This window comes from Misgurnus anguillicaudatus, chromosome 6 (assembly GCF_027580225.2).
Source record: "Misgurnus anguillicaudatus chromosome 6, ASM2758022v2, whole genome shotgun sequence".
In the NCBI taxonomy this organism is placed as follows: domain Eukaryota; kingdom Metazoa; phylum Chordata; class Actinopteri; order Cypriniformes; family Cobitidae; genus Misgurnus; species Misgurnus anguillicaudatus.
This window is the reverse complement of record NC_073342.2, coordinates 14,927,697-14,953,481: the sequence shown is the minus strand read 5'-3', so window position 1 is coordinate 14,953,481 and position 25,785 is coordinate 14,927,697. Positions and strand designations below refer to the sequence as shown.

Genomic DNA, 25,785 nt, shown 5'->3' with positions numbered 1-25,785 from the left:
AAGATGGGAAAATACAGAAACTACAGGGTATGAAATAAATTAATTCTAAGAATAAAATGTTTTGTGTAGTAAAAGGCCATTGTTTTGAATTAATTGGAGCTATGTTTGTTTGTCTTCTGTTTATGATTCCCTTCATACGTTCACCTTTATGGCATTATAAAAACACAGCTCTCCTGCGTCAAGAAATAAAACAATTCTTTATTAAACCTCTGCTGTGGAAAATTAAACCTTATGCCTTTTTTAATTATGCCTCTCCTGGCTGTCTGGAAATAAGGCTTGATTAAAATCTTCTGAGATTAATTATATCATGATCCTAAAGCCCGGAGTATTGTCTGTTTTTCATGTGTATGGCAACGTACGCGCACGGTCAAAAAGTATCTCCTGGGCTACATGCTACGTTCTCCTGTACACGCATGCTCGAGCTATGCGTACAAAGTATGCACGGTTACATAAATCTCTAATTTTAAACATTATGGACTAAAAAAGCATCAGATGCAAACTCACCAGAAGAACAGAAGACTTGGATGACCCACAGGCAGGCCGCAGCTCTTCTGGCGTTCTTTACATTCTGCCGTAGCAAATCCAGAACCAGGAGAACCGCGTCTGTCTTCTCTGCCTTCACACCAATCTGACGATCTCGGGACAGAAAATCATGTTCCACTTAATCGTTCAGAAACCGTGCATTTTTCCATTTCTTCTCGATCCTGCTTTGCCCACTTTATGGATCTTAGTAAGCATGAAATTTTGAACCGCTGGCAGCTGTGATCAAATATTTGGCTTTGGTTTGGAGATCAAAACCAAATTTATTGGGACGTCTAATAGGGAAATTGAGATACCACAGGGGTAACGTCAGAGTCAAACTCAAAACGTAAATTAGATTTATACTCATATTCACAAGATTTGGAGTGATAAGAAATATTAGTAGTGTAGTAAACAACATAAATTCAAACTGACACTATTTACTTGTATTTCTGGACTAAAAGGGATCGTTCACCCAAAAATACAAATTCTGTCATCATTTACTCACCTTCATGTTGTTATAAACCTGTATAAATTATGTTATTCGCCATTCACTTTCATTGCACTATTTCTTGCTACTATTAAAGTCAATGGTGCCCCAGTTTTGCTTTGTTGCAAACATTCTTTAAAATATATTCCTTTGTGTTCAGCAAAACAACATAAAATTATGAAAAAAAGATATTCTGAAGAATGTTTGTAACCAAATATATCAGGACCATCATTCACTTCCATAGTATTATTTTTCTTGCTATTAAAGTCAATGGTGCCCCAGTTTTGCTTTGTTACAAACATTCTTTAAAATATCTTCCTTCGGGTGCAACAGAACAATGTAAAATTATAAAAAAAAGATATTCTGAAGAATGTTTGTAATCAAACAGATCAGGGACCCCATTCACTTCCATAGTATTTTTTCCTACTTTAAAAGTCAATGGTGCCAAAGTTTTGCTTTGTTACAAGCATTCTTCAAAATATCTTCCTTTGTGTTCAGCAGAACAACATAAAATTATAAAAGATATTCTGAAGAATGTTTGTAATCAAATAGATCATGGGCACCATTCACTTCCATAGTACTTTAAAAGTCAATGATGCCCCATGCAGTTTTGCTTTGTTACAAGCATTCTTCAAAATATCTTCCTTTGTGTTCAGCAGAACAACGTAAAATTATAAAAGATATTCTGATGAATGTTTGTAATCAAATAGATCAGGGGCACCATTCACTTCCATTGTATTTTTTCCTACTTTAAAAGTCAATGGTGCCAAAGTTTTGCTTTGTTACAAGCATTCTTCAAAATATCTTCCTTTGTGTTCAGCAGAACAACATAAAATTATAAAAGATATTCTGATGAATGTTTGTAATCAAATAGATCATGGGCACCATTCACTTCCACAGTACTTTAAAAGTCAATGGTGCCCCAGTTTTGTTTTGTTACAAGCATTCTTCAACATATCTTCCTTTGTGTTCAGCAGAACAACGTAAAATTATAAAATATATTCTGATAAATGTTTGTAATCAAACAGATCAGGGGCACCATTCACTTCCATAGTACTTTAAAAGTCAATGGTGCCAAAGTTTTGCTTTGTTACAAGCATTCTTCAAAATATCTTCCTTTGTGTTCAGAAGAACAACATAAAATTATAAAAGATATTCTGAAGAATGTTTGTAATCAAATAGATCATGGGCACCATTCACTTCCATAGTACTTTAAAAGTCAATGGTGCCCCAGTTTTGCTTTGTTACAAGCATTCTTCAACATATCTTCCTTTGTGTTCAGCAGAACAACGTAAAATTATAAAATATATTCTGATAAATGTTTGTAATCAAACAGATCAGGGGCACCATTCACTTCCATAGTACTTTAAAAGTCAATGGTGCCAAAGTTTTGCTTTGTTACAAGCATTCTTCAAAATATCTTCCTTTGTGTTCAGAAGAACAACATAAAATTATAAAAGATATTCTGAAGAATGTTTGTAATCAAATAGATCATGGGCACCATTCACTTCCATAGTACTTTAAAAGTCAATGGTGCCCCAGTTTTGCTTTGTTACAAGCATTCTTCAACATATCTTCCTTTGTGTTCAGCAGAACAACGTAAAATTATAAAATATATTCTGATAAATGTTTGTAATCAAACAGATCAGGGGCACCATTCACTTCCATAGTACTTTAAAAGTCAATGGTGCCAAAGTTTTGCTTTGTTACAAGCATTCTTCAAAATATCTTCCTTTGTGTTCAGAAGAACAACATGAAATTATAAAAGATATTCTGATGAATGTTTGTAATCAAATAGATTAGGGGCACCATTCACTTCCATTGTATTTTTTCCTACTTTAAAAGTCAATGGTGGCAACGTTTTGCTTTGTTACAAGCATTCTTCAAAATATCTTCCTTTGTGTTCAGCAGAACAACATAAAATTATAAAATATATTGTGAAGAATGTTTGTAATCAAATACATCATGGGCACCATTCACTTCCATTGTATTTTTTCCTACTTTAAAAGTCAATGGTGCCCCAGTTTTGCTTTGTTACAAACATTCTTTAAAATATCTTCCTTTGTGTGCAGGAAAACAATGTACAATTATAAAAAAAGATATTCTGATGAATGTTTGTAATCAAACAGATCAGGGGCACCATTCACCATTCACCATGGTATTTTTCCTACTATAAAAGTCAATGGTGCCCCAGTTTTGTAAAATAAAATGTTTATATATTTAGAATGATGGATATACATTGTACTACATGTTTTTTGCTTATTTTGTTCAAAAGCATGATCAACGTAAGAATACATATGATAATAACAAAGCCCTATGCTTCTCACAACAGGTCAAGAGCTGTTGTTCCAACAACACAAGTTTGCGAATGTTCGTTTGAATGATGGTTTCGGGAAACACCAAATCGTTGAACAATGTTAGTAACGATGGAACTTACGATGTTCGTTGGCTAACGATGCTTTTGGGAAATGCACCCCAGATTAGGGGCACCATTCACTTCCATGGTATTTAACTTACTATAAAAGTACTTTTTACAGGTTTGTAACAACGTGAGTGTGAGTAAATGATGACAAAATTGTCATGGTTTGATGAACTATCTCTGAATGATTTATTTCTAAAAACAACTATGTTAATCTTTACAGTCTTTCATGTGAACAATACCTCTGAAAGACTTTTCATCTTGGCTGACATCATCAAGTCCTATTGTAAAACCCCTTCCCTCCAACTCCATATTACTATCCAATAATTTCTTGATGGATAATGTCCCACCCAAAATTTTTATTTCTCACTGTCTTTTCCTATTGAAATCAGACGTTTCAAATGTGTTGCAAACCATGTTTCATTTACTAACACACTAAAAAGAACCATTTATCATACATCACTTGCATTTAGAAACAACAAAACGCTTTAGGATGTCACACAGCAGGTCAACTATTTATGGATCTTGATGAAATGCAGATCGTTGCACGATGCGAAGGAGATGGTAATCTCTGCTCTGCAAATGCAAATGCTTCATTGAGAAATCAGTGTGGGGTGAAAAACCCACATCGCACCGCAGAAATCATTCAATTCTACTACATGACCCGACATCCCACAGGCCCACCGTGACTGCAAGCGCTTACAAAAACAGCTTGTGCGTAAAAAGCCTGCTTGGGAATGAGTTTACGCTCGCAGCAGATGGAGTTTGTTTTTAGACTTGTTTTGTCTAAATGTCGAAGGGAAACACGAAGACGGGGGAAACACACGCCGCTGTTTCGTCTGTTCCTGGGTTCCTCGGGAAAGACATCAAAGGGCAAGAGCACAACGTTGAGAGACATTAAGATGCGTCGTGGGACTAAACCCTCGCTTCTTCAGTTACACATCTAAACATCGCATGCTTGTAGCGAATTAAATCTTGACTTCTGACCTCACATACTTGTGGGCTTTTACCTGACCTTACACATGCTGTCTACACTCTCAACATGAAATGATTTACGGGCATTACTCACATGAAGGAAGTGTTTTTTAGGAGGGCTAATAATAGCGCTTCTGCAATAAATTCACAAAAATGTCAGAGCTATCTTTCGCCTGGAGAGGCGATTCAATTATACATCACTATGAGGAAGGCGACTCTCTCTTGCAGTTTGAACAGTTAAAAAAAAAGAAGTTGTGGGGAGACATTAAATTTCAACTAGAGTTTATCTCCTTTTAACCAAGTGTGACAATACAAGCGATAAAAGTTAAGCACAATTTTGGACCAATAGGCTTTTACTGTGGGCGGTGCTATCCAACTTGAGAAAATTATATTTAAGATACTTTAATGCATCACAAATGCGTAGGACACCATTTCTTTAGACGTTGAAGCTAATTGCAGATATTAATCAACATCATTACCTTTCAAAATTTTTATAATCATCTGTCAATCAATCTATTGTCTCCTCCCATTCTATCCTAGCCCCATCTCTATTACTCACCTCGGTGGCCCACCTTGGCCAGCAGGTGCAGCAGCGGCAGCAGGATGGTGTAGTTGGGGGTGTGGCACCGGGCGGTGTTCCCCAGAGCCGTCAAAAGAGCCTCGCTGCCCCCTTTCGATATCATAAACTGAATCCGTCTGTCTGTGCCTAAAGGAAACCGCAACAATTATCTTACAAAATGATAGATTTGGGCAGATAGCACAAACTCATAGAGCCAATGGCGTAATATCATAATATGACATCTAAATGTATTTCCCACATTCTTTTGGAAGTAACAGAACTTGTACTAATAAGGACTTTGTGCTAAAGGCTAAAGAATAAATTTGGTTAATTACTTTGCCGTGAATTAATTGCGGATTATGGGATTAGCATAGCACTGCTCCACCTCTACAAGGATGTTACTTGATAGAGTTGTATAGTTTAATAATAACCAAAAATAAGATATGAAAATAAATAGCAGTAATACGGTTTCATTTACACAATCAGATTTACATTGGAAATTGGAAGACAATTTTTTTCTCCAATGTGGTGGGGTGCTTTTTAGATCCTGCAAGTGTAAAAATCGTGCAATACATACTCCAAATTCAACTTTGGCATGCATATGATACGCAAGTCCTTTCCATTTACTTAAATGGCGCATCCATTTTGCCTTTTTTTATTGGTTTCTTAATTTTTTGTTTTTTTTTACCATTTTCGCTTGGGTTTAGGGTTAGAACAACTTTTTGTTATAAAAATGACATCCTAACCCAAACCCCAATTCTAACCCCAACCCCAACCGACCATAGCTTAAATATAAACAAAAAACATGGAGAAACCTGTAAATTAAATAACCTCCCAAAGCAAATTTGAAATCTAACTCTAAACCCAAGCGAAAATGGTTTAAAAACAAAAATCCTCATAACAATTTGCATGAACTTTTTAAAGTAAATATTACTGTTTTTTAAGTACAACTTACCTACTAAAATCAAATCAAATCTACTTAATAATGCATGAAAAACATATTTTAAATAATTAAGTAAATGTTACTTCATTATTTTTTTAGAAGTTAGAAGTAAGTTGTTGTTTTTTTTAGTAACAAAACAACATCAATGATATAAGAGCTTAAACCTTTTTGACATTTTATTAACAAATATTTAAGTAGTTAAATTCTTATCAGTTTCTTATTCTGTGATAAAGCTTAAAAATTAAAAATATTCAGGTGCAAAGGATCGTGGGTATTCCTTACAACATGTGCAAATAAATGTAATTTAATTTTACTTGATTTTCTTAGTTTAATGGATTTAATATTCTTAAGTTAAATTAACTAAGATTTTTTTTGAATCTGCTAAAGATTTTTAAAATTTACTTAATTATTTTAGGACTATGTGCAGTGACTATAAAACAGTTAAATAATACAAGAAAATATCCAATACGACTTACTATTTCCACACAGTTCATTTTCTACATGAATTAATTGTGTATTTATCATCATTTTACTGAGGAAAATCTAGTTCTCAATAAATGTTAATATTATTATGTAGAAATTATGAGAGTTAATCTAATATTACTACACCAAAAAGTTTAGTTCAGTGGTTCTCAAACTGGGGGCCGGGGCCCAAAGGGGGGCCGCGAGATGGTGCCAGGGGGGCCCCAGTTTTTTGACATTTTATAAAATACATTAATTTATTATGAATTCTGTGTAATTAAACCTAAAAAAAAAGGCTACTTACCAACAGCACTACTTTGTATAATTTAATGTTTTGTTGAATGAAAATGTTAAGTTTTAGAACTGGTTTTTGTCATACATTTTCTTTGGGGGGCCGCAAAGAAATGTGCTGTACACAAGGCTGCACACTGAAAAGTTTGAGAACCACTGGTTTAGTTTATATAACTTTCCAAATAATTCCTATAAAGTCCTGTTAAGTTTTCAATTTGGAATATTTCCAAAATTTCCCAGTTTTTGTTTCCATGGAATGTTTATGGAAATTTACCGGAAACTTTCCACCCCTTTGCAACTCTATTCCTGTTAAAAATCAGATTCAACATCCTGTAGGGCGTGGCCTATTCATTTTATATTCCAACTCATGCAATCAAGATTCGATTCCTTTATTACAAAAATATATTTTAGAGAATGTCAATGAACAAGTTCGACTGCTGCGGGTGCACCAATGAGTTCTCACCTGCTGACAAAAGTTCATCCAGGACGTTGAGGACATTTAGCGTGCTTTCAACATCTCCGCCATTCTGTAAAGGGCACAAAAAAGCAACATTGTTACCGACAAGTCCAACCTGGCAGCTGCATCGAGACCACCTATAGAGTTGCAGCAATATTGGGCTTAAAGACCAGGAAACAATTTAAGTCACTCCAATGACACATTTATGGATGACATCTGTGTTTTTATGCCCCAAGTGATAAACTAGGTGTCGAGTGTGTCTTGGCTGGCACAGCAAAACCTTTCGACATTGTACCTGGATCTCTGTCGGGTTACGAGTCCACTGTGTTCTAAAAACTAAGTCCTGTGTTTAAAAGCTGCAACAGATGACGGGTAGACAGCATGGGGTCCGTAATCCCCAAAGAAGAGACTTCACAGCTGGGGATTCAGCCTTGGGCTCTCATTATAGGGCAAAAGCGAGAGAGAAAGAGCACAACATTGTCGTCCCTGGCTGTGTTTTACTGACAGTAGTCATTGAACCCTCTTAGATGTCCCCACAGCCAACTGCACTACAAATCTCCTCTCTGTCATTCACAGCCACATTAGTGCGATGACAACAGAGACCCATGTCAACACAGAGGTTATACTATGAAAGTCAACGGAGCTCCTTGGGAGGGGGAGGACGTATTGTTTTGGTATATAATTATAGCAACATGCTATAAATATCGGCAGGATGTGTGTCCTGTATGTGTCATTTTATTTTAACTCACTGACGTGGTCTTATAAAAACGGGTAAAAGTGTAAATTACATTTTTCTTATTGCCATTTTTGGTCTTCGCACAAAATGTCCAAGTTGTAATCGGGTCAGTAGCCTTTATAAAGGTCCTAATATATACAAATAGATATAGATATGTATTGTATCCATTTGGTATCAATGTGTATCTTTGACATAATCAAAGTATCTTTGAGGTAATAAGCTCTCTTTGATACCAATAGACCCCTTCACAGTTCGCGTCACAGGCGGTTCCCACTGCGCATGTCGGGGTCAAAAAAGTCATTACAGCAGGTTGAGTTGCGTATTATTCGGTATTGTCAAAAATGCCTACTTGCGTCGTGGGCTGTGAAAATCGCATCAGGTCCGCCGTTAAGTTTTTCGGGATTCCTGCAGAATCTCAAAAACAAAAAATACAACATCTGTGGCTGCAAGCAATTAAACGTGCAGACTGGGGCAATACAAATATCAAAGAGGCTTGTGTTTGTAGTGCTCACTTCATTTTAGGTAAGGCAACCTTTTTTTAGCCCTGTTAGATTAAACTAGAAAGCCTGGATGGTATGAACAGATGCGCGCGCACCCGATAGTCATTCAATGTTTACAAACCTTGAAGGGGTCTATATGTACCTCTGAGGTACTAATATGAACTCTTTATGTACAAAGCTGTGCCCCAGTTTCATCTGACAGTGTATAAAGGAATGGTTGAAACAACAATATATGCACACATTTACGCATTTGGAAGACGCTTTTATCCAAAGCGACTTAAAGTGCATTCAAGCTATACATTTTTATCAGCATACGTGTTCCCTGAGAATCAAACCCACAACTTTTATGTTGTTAACACTGTGGTCTTATCAACTGAGCTAATTTAATTCAGTACATTTTTTATCTTCACCGCAAAAAAAGCGAGGGTTGGATCTACTTAAACAAATTGCTTCAATTGGTAACACTTAAAAAGTTAAGTTTTGTCAACATACATTTTTTACTTAAAATTAGAAAATTTAAAGTCTCCCTGCAGTCGATCATTTTATCATCTTAAACTCTTGAGCATCATACGGAGCTCCTAAGGAGACATGGAGAAAAATAGAATAAAGTTTAGTTTAGCGTGCGCACGTGAAACTTTTGCGTGCTCATGTGAAACTTTCACGTACGCACGTGAAACCTTCATGTGAAGATTTTTTTTTAGTTTAGTTTCGCGTGCTCACGTGAAACTTTCGCGTGCTCACGTGAAACTTTCGCGTGCTCATGTGAAACTATCGTGCATTATAATCGTGCTATGATGCATTATAATTGCAAACAGTATGCAGAAAGTAGTATTATGGATTTAAATATATTTGTAAACAATGTTTACATCATCTTTCACCAGAATATAAAAAGTTTACCTTCTATGCAGTGTTGTTTTCGTCAACGATGACGATAACGATAATGATTTTGTTGACGCACCTTTTTTTATGACGATAACACAATGATGACTAGCTAAAAATGGCTCTAAGGTGATGAAAACATGAAGAGACGCTTTTGAGTCTTCGTTGACGAGACGGAATGAAAATGATTATAAGCCTGACGTTCATAATGCATGTCATTTCTGCCTATTTTGCGTGAAATCTGTCTGTTTTTAGCTAAAAAGTATCAGCAATGCTGCCGCTTCCTATCCTTGTTTTGGGTACCCCCACCACCCGGCTGCCGCCATGTCGCGCACGCGCACCAGATTTCATTCAACAATAACACACCTTCGGCTGTGGCAAGCTCGAAGGACCGTGGCGGTGATGCCAATAAATGGAAACGACGAGATGATTTATGGACATACTTTCAGTATAATCCATCAGTAAGAAAAACGGAATGCATATTGGGAGACGACAGTAAATGTGGCCACAAACTAGGTGGAAAGAATACCACCAACCTCAAGCGGCACCTGAAGGCTCATTACGCTGATATTTTTTTAAAGGTAACTAACAAGTCATGTTGTTAACATATCATATACATTCAATTTTACTCGACAATCAGCTTGTGACACATTTCTACATGTATCTACTTGTCAAACCTAAGCCCATTTCCAATACTTTTTAGCCTAAATTAATTTGTTAAAGACTACTTTTTTTACTAAAATTGACTTAAACTTGACTAAAACCTTTTTGCGTTTTCATCGACTAAAACTTACTAAACTATCAAGTATATAAGTGTAAAATGTGACTAAAACTAAAAGGGCTGCCAAAAACAACACTGCTTTTATGGTAGTTCTCATAATTCACATAAGATTCTCAAAAATTGGTTAATAAATAGTGATAACTTTGTGAAAAAAGTAAAGCAATCTGCTTTATTAAATATATGTAATATACAAATGGGGGGGTGGAGCTTTTGCTATGTTTTGGGGGGCCCTTCCACTCTGAATTTTGGGAAGCTCTTTAGATTATTACACACTGCGCTTGATACATGTAAGTTCAAATGTGACAATGTGATTTGTAATGTGGTTGTGACATAGCAAACCAAGGCGATTTCAAACTCAAATTTCATGGATAAAATACTCAGCAATGATGTTGAATGGTGAATTTGCATATGGGTTGTCTTAAAGCATATCACAAACACCACATATACATATGAACAACAATAAAAATTTGATTTTCACCACAGGGGGACTTTAAGAAAAAACACTAACACCTAAAAAAGCTATGCTTTTTCAAAATATTTTTTTAGGTGTTTTGAGTAATTTTTTAAGTTAATTCAACTTTCACTTTTTACAGTGTATGATACCATATACCGCTCTAAGCCCTCATTAATTTCAGAGATTAAATTGTGAATTGTAAGCCCAGTTTACTGAGAATGATCTTTCACACTAGCAGCGTCTGCTTCTTCCCAGAAATCAATGGCCCTTTCATCACCACCTGTGATAATTCCAGACAACCATGTTAATAACTAGATATTAATGACTGTGACCAGCGCACGGATCCAGCTGGCACATCATTACAGCATTATTAGCACAACAATCTTTTAACAGAATACTCCAGCGATACTTTGAATTATGATTAATCGTGTCTATTTTGGTCCACCATCACCTACGTCAACCCGTGTTCAACGGGACAAAGGTACTGGAAAAAGATGAGGGTTAAGAGACTCAAGAAGTACTTAAACGTAAAAGACATTTCCCTGTTGTTTTTTAATCCTCTAATGAGGAACGTTGACTGCCCTTTAGCGCACATCATTAATTTTTTTGTGGGTGGCAGGAACGCAATGAGCTTTGGCTGAACTTCCTGCTTAAGCGGAGAGTCGTTCCTTGAAACAAATCCTCCGAGGTGATATAAAACCCATAAAATGGGGTAAAAGCAAAATTATGGAGATGAGGAAGAACAAGGAAACAACAACTCTGACACCAAAAGCGCAAGTGTCGGTCTCAATTTAAATTAGCTGGAATCCCATTTCAGGCACCAACAGCTCCATGTCAAGTAAGGTGAATTTTGGAAGTTATTGCCACGACTGATGAAAGTCACGGCTGGAGGAAGGTGATGCTGTGGCTAATCGTGTGGGTATTACTAACTACTCTTGTCGGGTTGTGTTATTATAAAGAGTCAATTCTTTCACGACTTAGGGCCGGATGGCTGAAGCCAACAGCTGCATGGATGATCCTTATTTTCCTAAAAATGTCATTTTAAAATGTGCAGCTTACGGAGGGAAAGTACACTGTACAAAGTCTTGCAATCACTACATTTACATGAGCACCAATGTGATTTTCAATAATCAGAATAACAGTAAAGTGTTTATGTGACTGCAACAAACTTCTCACTCCTGTTTACATGCAATCTTCATTATTCTTGTTATTTGCCAAGAATTGTGGATATTAATACATACTGTACCCTAATGCACAGCACAATTGATGAACTTACATACAGTTTATTGTTCAGTGTTACTTACATCAAATGGCAAAAACGTTCCTATGGTCATATTTAATTTTTTTGGCACTGTGATCAACACAGAAATATTATGACTAGGGTTAAAGGTTGACTCCTAAATTGAATAAAATAACAGAATTCTTAATGCTTATGTTCTGTTATAGCTTTACTGTTTTACGCTTTGGGTGTTTACATATTCTGCATATTTTATTTAAACCCAATTGTTCTACAACTTTGTACCCGAGTTAGTTTCTGATACTGTTGATACTCACAATCATAATGATTACTGATTTTGTCTTGCCGAATGTAGTATTCTGTCAGCAATAACCTACCCGTGCTGAATGATGCGACTTATTTGATAACAGTTTAGTCAGTTTAGGTGCTGGTCACACAGTGTTGCAAGATATTAGTACGAAAAAAAATAATAGGCCATAATTAAAATTTTTCAAACCTTGTCTTTCAGAAATAAATAAGCAAAATCGCAAAAGTGTCTCATTAATTGCTAAAACACTACATCTAAAGAGGATTTTTAATAATGGGATCTGGCAACACTGCGAATTATGACTGAGGGCCCGCGCCCTAACGGCTTGAGTCAATCTCCATTATTTTACATTATATTGTCCAAAATTATATACGCGGATGTCAATATGTGTTATTTTGAAAAACTAATTATTCATTCAGGAAACTTCACATTTTTATTTTTAATATGAAATTTACCAAGGTCCAGACCTCTGTGACCTAATAGCTGGCTACGACCATGATGTAAACATACTAAATGTCTGGCACACCTGTACTTAAATTATTTAATAAAGTTTTTAGCAAAAAAAAAAAACATTTCTATTCTCTACAATAACTTACGATATGTGCGTACATTTTAACCCTTTACCTGGCACAGCCCTTTTTGAGTGGGGGGTTGAAAGGTAATGCACACCTTCAAATTAATATAACTTTTGGCATTTTTTGGTCTAGAAGCCTAAATTTGGTCTTGATTTAAAGAAGACACTTTAAACGTTTTTACGGACGTGTCTGGAGGTGAATTTCTTAAAATATTAAATAGGAAAAAATTGTTAAAGCAGTTTAAATTTATTGTAATAAATAAAAATAATGCAATATAGTATTATTTTATACATTAAATTATAAAAAATTTAGTTTGTGTTGGTTTGCTGTGAGGTTTGCTGCATACTCTTGTCACAAATTAATAAATTACATTCACTGCATTATTATTACTGCTAAAAGGTTTTTAAATATGAAAACTACATTCTTAGACCTTTCCAACAATATGTAGTTTGTCGTGATAGATTAACATTTACACTGAAAAAAATGATTCATTGAATTTAATGAATTTTTTTAAGGTAAGTAGTTGCAATCAATTTATTTAAGCTACATTTAAACAAAAAAGATTAGTAAAGTAAAATAAAATATAAAACTTTTGTTTAAATGCAGCCTAAATAAATTGAAAAAATTCATTAAATTCAATGAATCATTTTTTTCAGTGTACATAAAAAATATTGAAGTAAACTCAGGTGTCCTGCTTACAGGACAGTGCCAATAAACAGGAAAAATGGAAGAGAGCGAACGGGCGTCGTCCATCTTTTTTACAGTCTATGTTTATAATGTACAAATACAGTAATACAAAAATTACTCTAATTCTAATACATTATAATATTTTCTAATATTTTATTTCATTTAATTAAAGATTATATACTGTAAAAAGTGAAGAGTTAGATCAACTTAAAAATTACTTAAATTGGTAACACCTTAAAAAGTTACAAATTAAAAAAGTTATCTCAACTTAAAATTTTCATTTTAAGTGTTTTTCACTCAAACATGTATGTTTTTAGGTGTTACCAATTAAAGTCATTTTTTAAGTAGATCCAACTTTTACTGTTTACAGTGCAGCGGAAAAGTTATTATCCACAGTAGACAAACTAACACAATATTTACACAGACTTGCAGTGCACATTGGCCTCCAATTAAAAAAATGACAGATGCATTAAGAAACAAGACCAATTATAGTTCAGCTGGAAACTGTATAGATCAAAACACTTTGCTAAGAAAAGCTACTTGTGAGACTTTACAGTATATGCTTCATTAGATACTTGAATGAAACAAAAGTCTTTTCCTGCACTTTTGATTTTCTCCCTGATGAGATGAAATAAATCTTTAAAGTTTTCTTTAATAACACACTGAGCTCATAGCTATCCTCATCTCCTTCCAATTTATGTCTGGTTTTGCGCTCTCCCAGCCTGCTTCGCGCAACACTTCTATCGGCACAGTGGGAATAAATCTCATCATATGGCTTTCACTCTCAATTAATCGCTTTGATGCTTACACTAAATAATTTTGTGCCACGATGAGCTTGATTTTCATGCAGGAGTCAGAGAGTTACTTCATCCTCTCGTGTGCAGAAGACCTTGTCAGGGTTTGCAGGCTAAGAACCCAAGCGCAGACTGAGATGGGATGAACACTGAAGACTTTAATATAAAACAGGAAAACAAAAACCCACAAGGGGGTAAAATAACAATAACAGATAATACACGAACACTAACAAGGCAAGACTAAACTATAAACACTAAGTTGGACAAGAGAAAACACTAACAAGACTTGACTAGATTGATACTAAGACTAACAAGAACAATACACACTCCATGAAACGATCGAGCACAGGACAGCAAACACAAGGGCATTAAATAGGGGAGCAAATCAAGAGGGGAACAGGTGACATTAATCAAACAATGATGGGATAATTAACGAGGAAACAAGGGGGCGGGGTTAGGAGACGAGACAGAAAGCACATGGCTATGAAAAAACAAAGCCAGTGCTCTCACACAAAACATTGGGCTGCCATGATCCTGTCACTATGACTTAAAACTGTGACTTGAAGACAGGACCATGACAGGAAACTGTGACTTGAAGACAGGACCATGACAGACCTCAGCGATTCATTGGCGGTAACCGATAAATGCAAATCACTGATGTGAAATCAGTCACCATGAAGTTGTGTAAGTGGCTAGAAATAATATTTAACAATAACAACATAAGGTTTTGTGACGATCTGCAAACTCTATGTACAAATGTTGAACAAAATGAAAGAAAGTTTACAGATCCGATACACCTGTTGTTTAAATAAACAATTATCATATTGAAGCGCCCCGGCTTTATCAGAGCCAGACATCTGTGCATTACTGAATCTTTAAATAGATTTGAAAGTACACTGTCACTATTATAGGTAAATCCGGCTCAAGGGATCATTTTACTCTATATACACACTACAGGTCAAAAGTTTGGAGTCACTTACTCAAACTTTATTTATATGGTTTTTTTTATTACATAATAATAGTAAACTATGACATAACATAGAATTATGTTGTGACTAAGCATCCAAAATAAATCAAAACTGTTATATTTTATCATCTGTGTAGTGTAGTTTCAAAATCTTACTCATGGCATTTTATCAAACAGCTTCTTGAGCAGTGCTCGAATTGAATCGCCAATAGTGACAAAGCAGCAAACCCAAAATGGCCAAACATTACTACCTCTTATACAACTGGAAGACTTTTGTAATTGCTTTTCTTTACAAAATATTTTTTGGTTTAAAGGCTGGAAACTAATTTATACATAAATATATTTATACATAATATATGATTAGATAGGACGTTAATGTGGTAGGTCTAAGTTGTGTTGTGGATTATTAAACAAGTTGAGTGAAGGTTATCCTACATTATTATAGGTGGGGCAAGTTGCTTTTTTATTAGTCACTTAGTTGACTTTTCATTTAAATATTTAACTTAAAACATCCGCTTTATTCACACTTGCCGACAAAAGTCATTTCAAGCAAACATTCAGGTGCAAATATTTTGAAGAGAGAGAGAGAGAGAGAGAGAGAGAGAGAGCGAGAGAGAGAGAGAGAGAGAGAGAGAGAGAGAGAGAGAGAGAGAGAGAGAGAGAGAGAGAGAGAGAAGATCATGGTAAACATGGAGTGATCGGTAATGTCCGTTTTTATTTATTTTATATTATTTAAATTATTTTATATAATGATCTGAATAATTGACCATACTCCCAGGCAACCATTTTCCCATATTGCTGTGCTAGTTTAATGTCTTGTGTCACTTTTTTTTTCTTGTTACATAAAATATTTTAAACTCAAATAATTAGAATTTCATGACCATTTACGATACTTTTTATACCTAACTTGATCTTAAAAATCTACAATCTGAAGGTGTATCTGAAGATTAAGCCAGGTAATATTAGGACGAACATACCTAACATAAAACATTACTTGTGTGCATCTTAAGACAAAACAATAGTACAGATATATTTTAAGATATGTCAGTATAAGATGGTTTTTTAGTTAGGACATTAGTCGGAGACTAGACTTAAAGGTGCAGTGTGTAATTTTTAGGATGATCTCTTAAAAGAAATGCAAAATAATATACAAAACTATATTATCAGGGGTGTATAAAGACCTTTTATAATGAACCGTTATGTTTTTATAACAAATTTTGTGCCACGTTTCTACAGAAGCCCTTAACGGAACAAACTTTTTTACTAAGTTGTCTCCGACAATGAAATGTTTGTCCGGTGGTGGCTATCGTAGCTTCTTTATGCGTTTTAAAAGCGAGGGTTGGGCATTGGGCTGAGCCGGTGGTTGCAATTTGCAACTTTACCACTAGATGCCGCTAAAATTTACACACTGCACCTTTAAGCCCTGTCCGGGTAACCACCCCTAAATGTTTTATATTACTTATTTAGACAAAACTATGCATGTGCCAACATATTATTTCTTTCAATAAATAGCATACTGTTATATTTAAAAAACAATTCAAATAATTTGCTTTAACCTTTTAAGCGTCACCCCACCCTATTGAGTTAAATCTACACTCTTGGAGCTTTCAAACAATATACAGTTTGTCATGATTAGATAAGAATTCACATGCAAACATTGAAGTAGGCCTAAATGTAGGCGTCCTGCTGGTGGGACAGTGACATTTAGCAGAAAATAAATGTTTTGAGGCACACTCTCTTCATAAATGAATCAATTACTCTCCCTACATAATTTATTTTATAAAACACTGTTGAAATGTCTATTCTGGAGGCTTAGCCCTTTCCAACGATATATAGTTTGTAGTGATTGATTAAAATTTACATCAACAATATTAATGCAAACTTAGGTGTCCCGTATTCGGGACGGCGACGCTTAACATTAACCTAGACCAAATAATGCATCCAATAAGGGCCTTTCATAGATGAAATTTCTTCAATACTGTTTAAATATTATCCCAGGTTAAGACCACAAAAAGCTACTTGATAAAAAATGTGTAAAAATTTGCAAATTCTGATAAAAAGGGGGCTTCACTGAAGAAAATTGCATATTTAAAATTCCTTTTGTATGTTTTTAGTCACAACATAACTCACAGTTACAGTGTTGTTCAATAGTTCAATGAGCTTACTATTGAAATGAGAAAAACAAACAATGAGTGTTTCTAATGTAAATGGTATTGTACTAATTTTTGGTAACCAGCTGATGTACACCACTACTTACAAGTGCAACATTTATCATCCGAAACAAGAATGTTCTGCACCATGCCATCACCAAACAGATCTTCAAAAACACCAATTAAAGAGGTTTCAAGAATAAAGCCTGCCTATCTGCCATTGGTCGAAAAACAGAAAGCCCCACCTCAGTTTGGTTGTGGAACAAACATTGTTTTGCAACACAAAGTTATCATTTTTGAATTATCCAACAAAGCGCGTATAGGGCAAACTATTTTATTACTGCACAACTTGGAAAACTCCCTTCCCAAAACAACCTGCAATCTTGCATTTCAAACAACAAAAAAACACAGTTCAAAATAACATAAACAATGACGCCACTGTACAGTACACAAATACCTCAGCAGCTACAGTTTACCATTTACTCTTCATGATGCAAAGACACCACTGCCTGTCATATAATCTTTACTCAACACAATGGAAATAGCATTCCCGACAGTCATTGTAAGTGGACCATCCTGCATTCGTGGGTCATTCCAGTGCTTGAAATGTCAAGAACAGACCCCGATATATCCCTGCACGCATGCATGCATACTGTACAGGCGGCAGTGCAAACACTGCATGCTTACCTGCAGCGTGTTTAGTAGCACCTCGAGTCCGCTGGAGCTCGAAGCTGCCATGGTGGGCCGCGATCGTGCTGGAGAATGGAGAGAAGGTGAGAGGAGACACAGAAGAGAGGTGAGAGAAAAACAGGAGAGAGAGAGACGTCAGACAGAGTGACACCGAGCTCCTTTAACAAGACAGACCAGGAGGGCTTTAGCCTGTCGGCTGAAACTCTATCTCCTTCGATAAACCCACGGGCTGCTCCATTTGTGCCCGGACATTGAGATGAGGGCTCCTATTAAAAGGGACTGACGAGACACACGGATTAAACCAAGCCCGGCATGTCACAGAGCAGGGGACATGGGCTGGAGGGGTTTCAAGAGCCTGGGGAATCGTCCAGTAGGGAGCGTATGTGTGTGATAAGGACTAGGGAAGGGTGCATGTGTTTGAATGTGGCCTGGCGTGGTATTAAGGAAACTGTTTAGTCAAAAATGAAATTGTTTACCTGCCTCATTGTCTTTTTAGACATTAGATGCTATATAAAGCTCCATATGTGACCCCAGAATGAGATTGACAGTCACATATTCTTACTGTACTGTATATCATGTTATTTGTGTCTATTTTCTTAACATTCTTAATAAAGTTAACTATTGATATACTTCATTGAGAAACCCAAGAGCAACAACTGACCAATGCAAAGGTCCTCTGGAAAGGGCACACGTAATAAAAAATACATGTTTTTCTCCCTGTCAATTCCCAAAGCTCAGATATTATTACAGTAGACAGTTGCTTTGTTTGATGCATGTTGTGCCACCGGTGTCATCAACAGATGACAAAGTGTTTCTTAACACGGAACGAATACACAAACATGCACACAAATACATGCACACCAATACAGATACACATGCACTTTTTAAAGAGCACATATAATGAAAATCTGACTTTTTCCATGTTTAAGTGCTATAATTGGGTCCCCAGTGTTTCTATCAACTTAGAAAATGTGAAAAAGATCAACCCAGTAACTTAGTTTTGGTAAACCATTCTCTGAAAGTATGTGAAAAATAAGTAATTGAAATTTGGCTCCCCTTGTGATGTCAGAAAGGGATAATACAGCACCTTAATCGGCACTATCCAACCACAACACAGTCATTTAGTGCAGAGATCAGCTCATTTGCATTTAAAAGGACACGCCTAAAACGACACTTTGCTCACACCTACAAAGTGGCAATTTTAACATGCTATATAAATTATCTATATGGTATTTTGAGCTAAAACTTTACATACGTACTCAGGGGACACCAAAGATTTATTTGACATCTTTAAAAAGTCGTGTGAAATGTCCTCTTTAAAATAGCTGTTTGATTTAACATTCATGGATACAAATGTTATATAGAGTCACTAAACGTGTAGCAACCTATTTTTTAGCACAAAAACACAGGTGTTATTATTAAATTCTTGTGCAATGTGCGAAAAGGCCACAACGGAGAAGCAAAAGCAAAAACAAGGCCTTAGGTAGTACCTTGTTATAGGTAGTCATCAGTTATTGGTTTTACGCAAGACATTTCATTAAAAGGATAGTAATCAAATGTGACTGACTAAATTGAATCTAATGTCACTAAAAACACTTTGCATTGTGCCAAGTTTCCCGCAGAAAATTTGTTAGTTAAGGTGGTAGGGTTGGGCAAGTGAGCGGGGCATTCCAAGGTTAGGCGGGCTGCCTAAACTGAAATGTGCTGCGGGAAACCCTGTTGTGTAACTTATAGAAGGATTTCTTCACAGAAATGAAATATAATATACATAACTATACTATCAGTGGTGTATAAAGACCGAACTGTATTGTTTTTTACCTTAGAATGAGCCGTTTTTATCCACATAGAACGTTTTAACGGTAGCCCTAAATGGACAAATTGCTCTATAGAGTGAGTTTTGTCACTACGTTGTCTCAGACGATGACGTGTTTGTCCTGTGGCGGCTATCGTAGCTTCACTATGCGTTTAAAAAGGAAAGGGTGAGCTGTACATTGGTTGCAATTCACAATCTCACCACTAGATGCCGCTACAAATCTACACTGTGGACCTTTAAAGTTTAAATTAAAGAGCACCTATTTCATTGCTAAAAACTACATTATTTTGTGTATTTGGTATTATACACTGTGTTCCCGTCATTATTTTCCACATACCGAACATTTTTGTAGCTATATACTGCTTTCCTCATTAATTTTGTACAAGATTCAGCAATCTGAAATGCGCCGTTTCCTTGATTGGCTAGCTAATCTGTACGTTGTGATTGTCCTGAATACCTCTGATGTCAGCCGGAAATGTGACGATCCTTACCATGTTTGCTAACAGGATTTAACTTTAACTAACAGGAATTACGATAATGTCGGTCTTGTCAACATCACCAATCACAGGTAAACTGTATCCTACAATCTGTGTGTTTGTTGTAGTCCAAGAAAAGAGATTTACGTTGGAGACGATAACTTGGGTTATTGTTTACTTTGGGGTTTGTACCTTTTGCATATCGTTAACATGTACTAATACACCCCTACACACCAAAGAAAATCATGAATTGGACAATAGTTGCTCTTTAAATGTTTGCGGATTGTTTTTTATTAGTAGTTTTGTGTCTGTTAACCTACACCAGCTTTCTTTTAAAGGTTATGCTACACATCAATTGGCATATTTAGTGCTTGATCAAGCAAAATGCTGACGCGGTCAAAACTGAGCCAAGCAATTCTTAAGGCTTCACTTATATTTCCCAAAGCTTATGATTGACAGCTTTTTGGCACAGCCACAGGTGGCAGAAAGCAGTGTGTAAAGGACAGTGTGTGAAATCGATGCCAAGACACACACACACACTAAGCACTCAAAGCCCTTTAAGACTGGCCGTGGGAATGAAGTAGCTATTTACAGGTATCTACAGATTTACACTTGATATTTCCTAGTGCTCTTGCACAACACCGTCCCTCAGACTTTACTGTTATCTCAATAAGATACAGCAGTAAATCATGTCTGCACTTTCAGGAATGGGCGGCAGTGACTCAGTGGTTCATGTAGGTTGTCTATAAACCGGAAGGTTGGTGGTTCAATCCCGGATCCACCTGACCAAGTGTCGAGGAGTCCTTGAGCAAGACACCTAACCCCAGCTGCTCCAGACGTTGGTGTATGAATGAGTGAGTAAATGAATGGGTGAATGTGAGGCAACTTGTAAAGTGCTTTGGATGGCCATGGGTCTGTTAAAAGCGCTATATAAATGCAGTCCATTCCATTTACCAGAAATAATGGTCAAAATAGTCCCAAGCTGTCACTATAGGGCGGTACCCTTTAAAGGCCCTAAAATGTACCATGTATTAAGTGTATATATTTGGTATCAATATGTCCTTTTGATGTATTAATATGCACTCCTTTAAAATGTACTAATTTGAACTAAAGGTGCAAAGCTGTACTTTTTGAAAGGGTACCACCCCAGAGACATGCAGCTAGGGACCGTTTTTGTCCACTTTTCCAACAATGTGTAGATTATGCCATCACAATATCCAGGGTTCCCACTTTTAGCCAAATGTCAAATTCCCTGACTTTTCCCAGACTAAGCAAAAAGGTAAATTTCCATAACCTAAAATAAACAGAAAAACATCTTGAAATGCGGATTCATGGCATGCTTGCATTAGTTAACATGCACAGCTGACTGCATTGCATTTGACTCAAGTGATTTTTTTTTGTAGGCAAAACACTGATGCGATTTAGCATTTTAGCACTTCCAATTCTATCATCCCGAAGTCAACAGGTTTTTTGAATGGGGTTTTGGGACTACAGACTTTGTTGGGGACTTTACATCATCACGCAAAAAAAAATCTTAAAAACAACATGGGTACAATTCCCAACAACGATTTATCCACAGAATATTTCCTAGGGAACTATTAAAATGGGTTTAATAAAGTTTGAAAGAGCTGTTGGAAGCTTGGTAGTGGTGATGTTGATTTTAAGAGACTGTGTAGTTCCCTTTAGCCTTTTATGTCTCTTAAACGCATTTAGTCTTCAAAATTCATAAAAGTTGTGTTCGGCTGTTAAGATTATCTTGTTGTACAAAACATGCAAGTTTCATAAACTTTTGTTAAACTTTTTTTTGCAATAATCCATAAGGCTTTTTGACGTGGAAACCGGTGTCACACAAACTCCCCTAATATGCAAAACGTGTGAAACAATCAGCTCGTTTACACGCGATTATTTCTAATAATGCGAGTAAGGTCTTAATCGCAGTAAGATGTTTACATGACTGGAGCTAACCTCTTCACTCCGGTTTACATGCAGTTTTTATTTTCGGATTATTCACACATAGCCCAAAGCAGAGCACAAATGATGAACTCACATATATGGTCCACTGTTTAATTTACTTACGTTAAATGACAAACACGTTGTTATGGATGTATTTCATTATCCGGTGCCGTGATGAAGATAGAAATAAGTGCCTGTAGAGGCCGTTCACATTAAAACAATATAAAAATATGGTTTTAAAAATCGTTTTATATTAAAAATAATAGCAGAGTTCACACGACAACTATAACGATAGCGATTTTGGCACATGATGAACGATAAACCATTGACAGCCAATCAAATCTATTTGAACTTGAAGTGCACGCGCACTTAAAATGCAGTAGAAAGCTCATTTATTGCTGAGGTTTATAACATAAAATTACCTCAGGTATCCAGCGCTGATGCAGTTGCTGTTAAATTTTTCTACTACACTGACTTCGCCAAAAGGTAAGATATTATTAAACAAACTACTACATTCATTGTTTAGTTACGCGAAACGCAGCGAGTTGAGGACATCTGCTGGTTTCCCGCTCTGTAAATGCAACAAGAACAGCATCAGTGACATTTAAACAATTGCAAAAAAGTTTTTATTACAAGAAATATCCAATATTAGGTAATGCCGTGCTCGTTGAGCGAATTAGCATTAAGTTATCATTATGATGTGGTCATTAATATATTTATCGTTATAATTATCGTTATAATGTCCCTTAAAGGTTTTATACACTGCTGTCGTGTTATTTGAGCCGTTTCTGAATGAAGGCAGACCGCTGACAGCGAGAGTTCATGTAAAACTTCCTAATGTCAAGTTTAAAACGAATTTGTGGTTAAGGTGCGTGACTAAAACACACGCGCACTTCAGTTAGTGCGGTATAAATGCGATTAAAGCGTTTACATGGACGCATACTGCGATTATAAACGGCGTACCCCACCTCTTCTAATGCGATTATACTTACTGCGATTATGAGCTTAATCGGATTATTTTTATCAAATTATTGCGTTTACATGAGGTAAGGTATAATCGCAATATTGCCAAAATCCCATTATAATCGCATTATTGGTGTAAACGAGCTCAATGCAATAAAAAATTAATATAGAAAAGTTACATTTTGATAAATAGAAACTAAAATTTAAAGCAACTAACAAAAATCGCTGATATTCCATGACTATATAACATTTCCTGACGTTCAATTTCTGGAATAGACCTGTTGAAATCCCATGACCCCTGCCCTGAATATCGTTCAAAAGTTCAGGGTCACTTGACTGGCATGTTTTTTCATGATCTTAAAAACCTTTTAAGCTAAAGGCTTGAAAAAATAATTGGGCAAATGTTTATTTATTTATGGAAAAAACTTTATTTTTTACTACTTCAAACATACTAAAATAAAACCTTTTTAAAGTTTTGATTAATTTGGTATTTTTTAGTCAAGGAATAATTCCCAAAATTACATTTGTGTTATGTCATAGTTTTGATGACTTTACTATAAATCTATAATGTGAGAAAAGTAATCAAATAGTAACTCAAAACTTTTAAACGATATGTGACCTCTCAGAAAAAGGCACTGAAAAAATTGTCACTGGGACTTTTAAAAAGGTCCTAATTTTGCTACAAATATGTAAAGTGTACTTTTGAAAAAGGTACCACCCCGTTGCCAACTTTTGTACTTTCTTCTACCTTTTTTTCAGAGAGTGTGTAGGATGTCCCTAAATGTCATATCAGGCCTAAGCGAGCATATTGTGTACACAGTTACACAGCTATTTTTACTGCTGTTTTCAAAGACGGAACATCAGTAGAGGGGTGAATCCCGGCTGATGACAGCCCTGGTGTAACTGATGAGATCAAGATGTTGACTCCGAAATCAAAGCGAGGTTAAACGTTCTGCACAGGCAGAACTGCCAATCCACAACTTAAGACTGGAAAAGAGCTGACTGAAGAGGGCATTGGTGCTTGAGAACATTTGTACAACAACAGCAAAATCAAGGACACGGCACCTGTCACCCTTATCCATTTGCCGTCCGCCATCCACCTATTTTGCACTATATGTTTATTATCAGCAGATGATGAAGGCTTATGTGCATCATTAGCTGATTCGCTGGCAAAGTCCCGCATTTATAGACTTGGTAATTTTGTTTGTGTTAAAAGGACAGCTGTCGGAATACAGAAAAGCTGATTAATCTTTGCAGATGGGACGTAAGCCATATGTACTAGTACTTCATTACCGTTTTTTGCTAAAATCCAATAAACTCTGCACTCAAGCTATGATTTATGCTGATAAGGCACTGACGCGGTGATAAATGAGCTAAAACTGAAATGAGTTTGAAGAAACTGTTCATCCAAAACACCACTTAAAGTGATTTTTAGCACTACTAGCAGGACCGAACATTTATGCATTTGGCAGATGCTTTTATCTAAAGCGACTTACAGTGCATGTGGGTTCGAACCCATGACCTTCTGAACTGCAAAAATAGTGAGCACCAGAACATTACATGTGACCACTCCATCACAGGGTCATAATAAAGTCATCAGTCCTAATAAATATAAAGTTCAAGCACTATTTAACACTTATTTTTAAAACGGATAAACAGGGTGTTGCACCAGATTGACTGTCATCATCAAAAGTTAAATGAACACAGCTGATCCGCTTCTGTGTCTTTGGTGTCGGATTGAAGCCCTAATACTAAGAAGGGACCTTGACTCGTTCCCGGGTCACAGATGAGCTGACGCAGGGCGTGCTAACCACAGCCCCTGGCCTGCCGCAGCATCTGTCTTCACCTTCGCCCTGTTCTGAACGACCCCGCGGGTCATTATCCGACTTGATATGTATTTCGCAAGTTCAGATTTCAGTGCGTTTCCACTCTTTCCACTTGTTCCCAGGCTAAAATAAGAATTACTAGCTCTTACTAATTGCATGCATGATCAAGGTTTTAATTTTAGTGCGGTGTACATGATAGTCAAGCCCATTGGGGGTAGTGTCTTTCTTCGGTATGCAGAGATCACCAATTGTGTTAAAATAGCTGAAAGACATTTGAACAGTCTTGGTGTATTGATTGAAGACATATGTGACCCAGGCTGTGAAAACCAAGCTAGTCGTTTATTTACTGATTTCTACATAAAATCATTCTAAATAATGTAAAGAAAATTCAGTGAAAATCTGAGTAAGGTCATGTCAAAGACTAAAATCAATGTAAAATCAATGATTGAAATCAAACTTTGATGCTCCAAATATTACAATTAGATTAAAATTACAATTAATTATTATTATGCCATTATTATTATTATCATCATCATAGTTTCACATGAACATTCCCGCACTCTGATTTGCATCATGTTTAAAAAGGTTGCAGTCATGACAGTTTTGTCAATTTCACTTAAAGTAAACCAGATTCTGTTTTTGCCCGCCAATCCAGTGGCTTGTCATAAATAAATGAGTAAAAATAGCAAAAAATAAATAAATAAGGAAATTATTCCCATATAGCAAAACATTTTATATTTTTAAATATATATTTTTTTATATTTTTATATATGTGCTGGAATATATTTTTAAATTTGTTTACAAAAATTTACAAAACATTTTTTTCAATAATATATTTTTTGGCCATTTTTGTATATTTTGAAATATATTTTTTAAAATCAT

General features: G+C 35.9%; 1 protein-coding gene across 5 annotated transcripts in view; it reads right to left on the bottom strand.

Annotated features, from left to right (window-relative positions):
• agbl1 (AGBL carboxypeptidase 1) overlaps nucleotides 1-25,785 on the bottom strand; it is a 268,981-nt gene that overhangs the window by 209,306 nt on the left and 33,890 nt on the right. For 4 of the 5 annotated variants that reach the window (XM_055192774.2, XM_055192771.2, XM_055192772.2 and 1 more), the window contains exons 2-5: nucleotides 17,870-17,937; nucleotides 7,122-7,185; nucleotides 4,963-5,109; nucleotides 505-636 (exon numbers count right to left, since the gene is read on the bottom strand). In XM_055192774.2, coding sequence (XP_055048749.1) covers nucleotides 505-636; nucleotides 4,963-5,109; nucleotides 7,122-7,185; nucleotides 17,870-17,920 — 394 coding nt within the window. In that variant the 5' untranslated portion in view covers nucleotides 17,921-17,937. The remainder of the gene's footprint in view (nucleotides 1-504; nucleotides 637-4,962; nucleotides 5,110-7,121; nucleotides 7,186-17,869; nucleotides 17,938-25,785) is intronic. The other variant, XM_073868563.1, reaches the window with a different exon arrangement.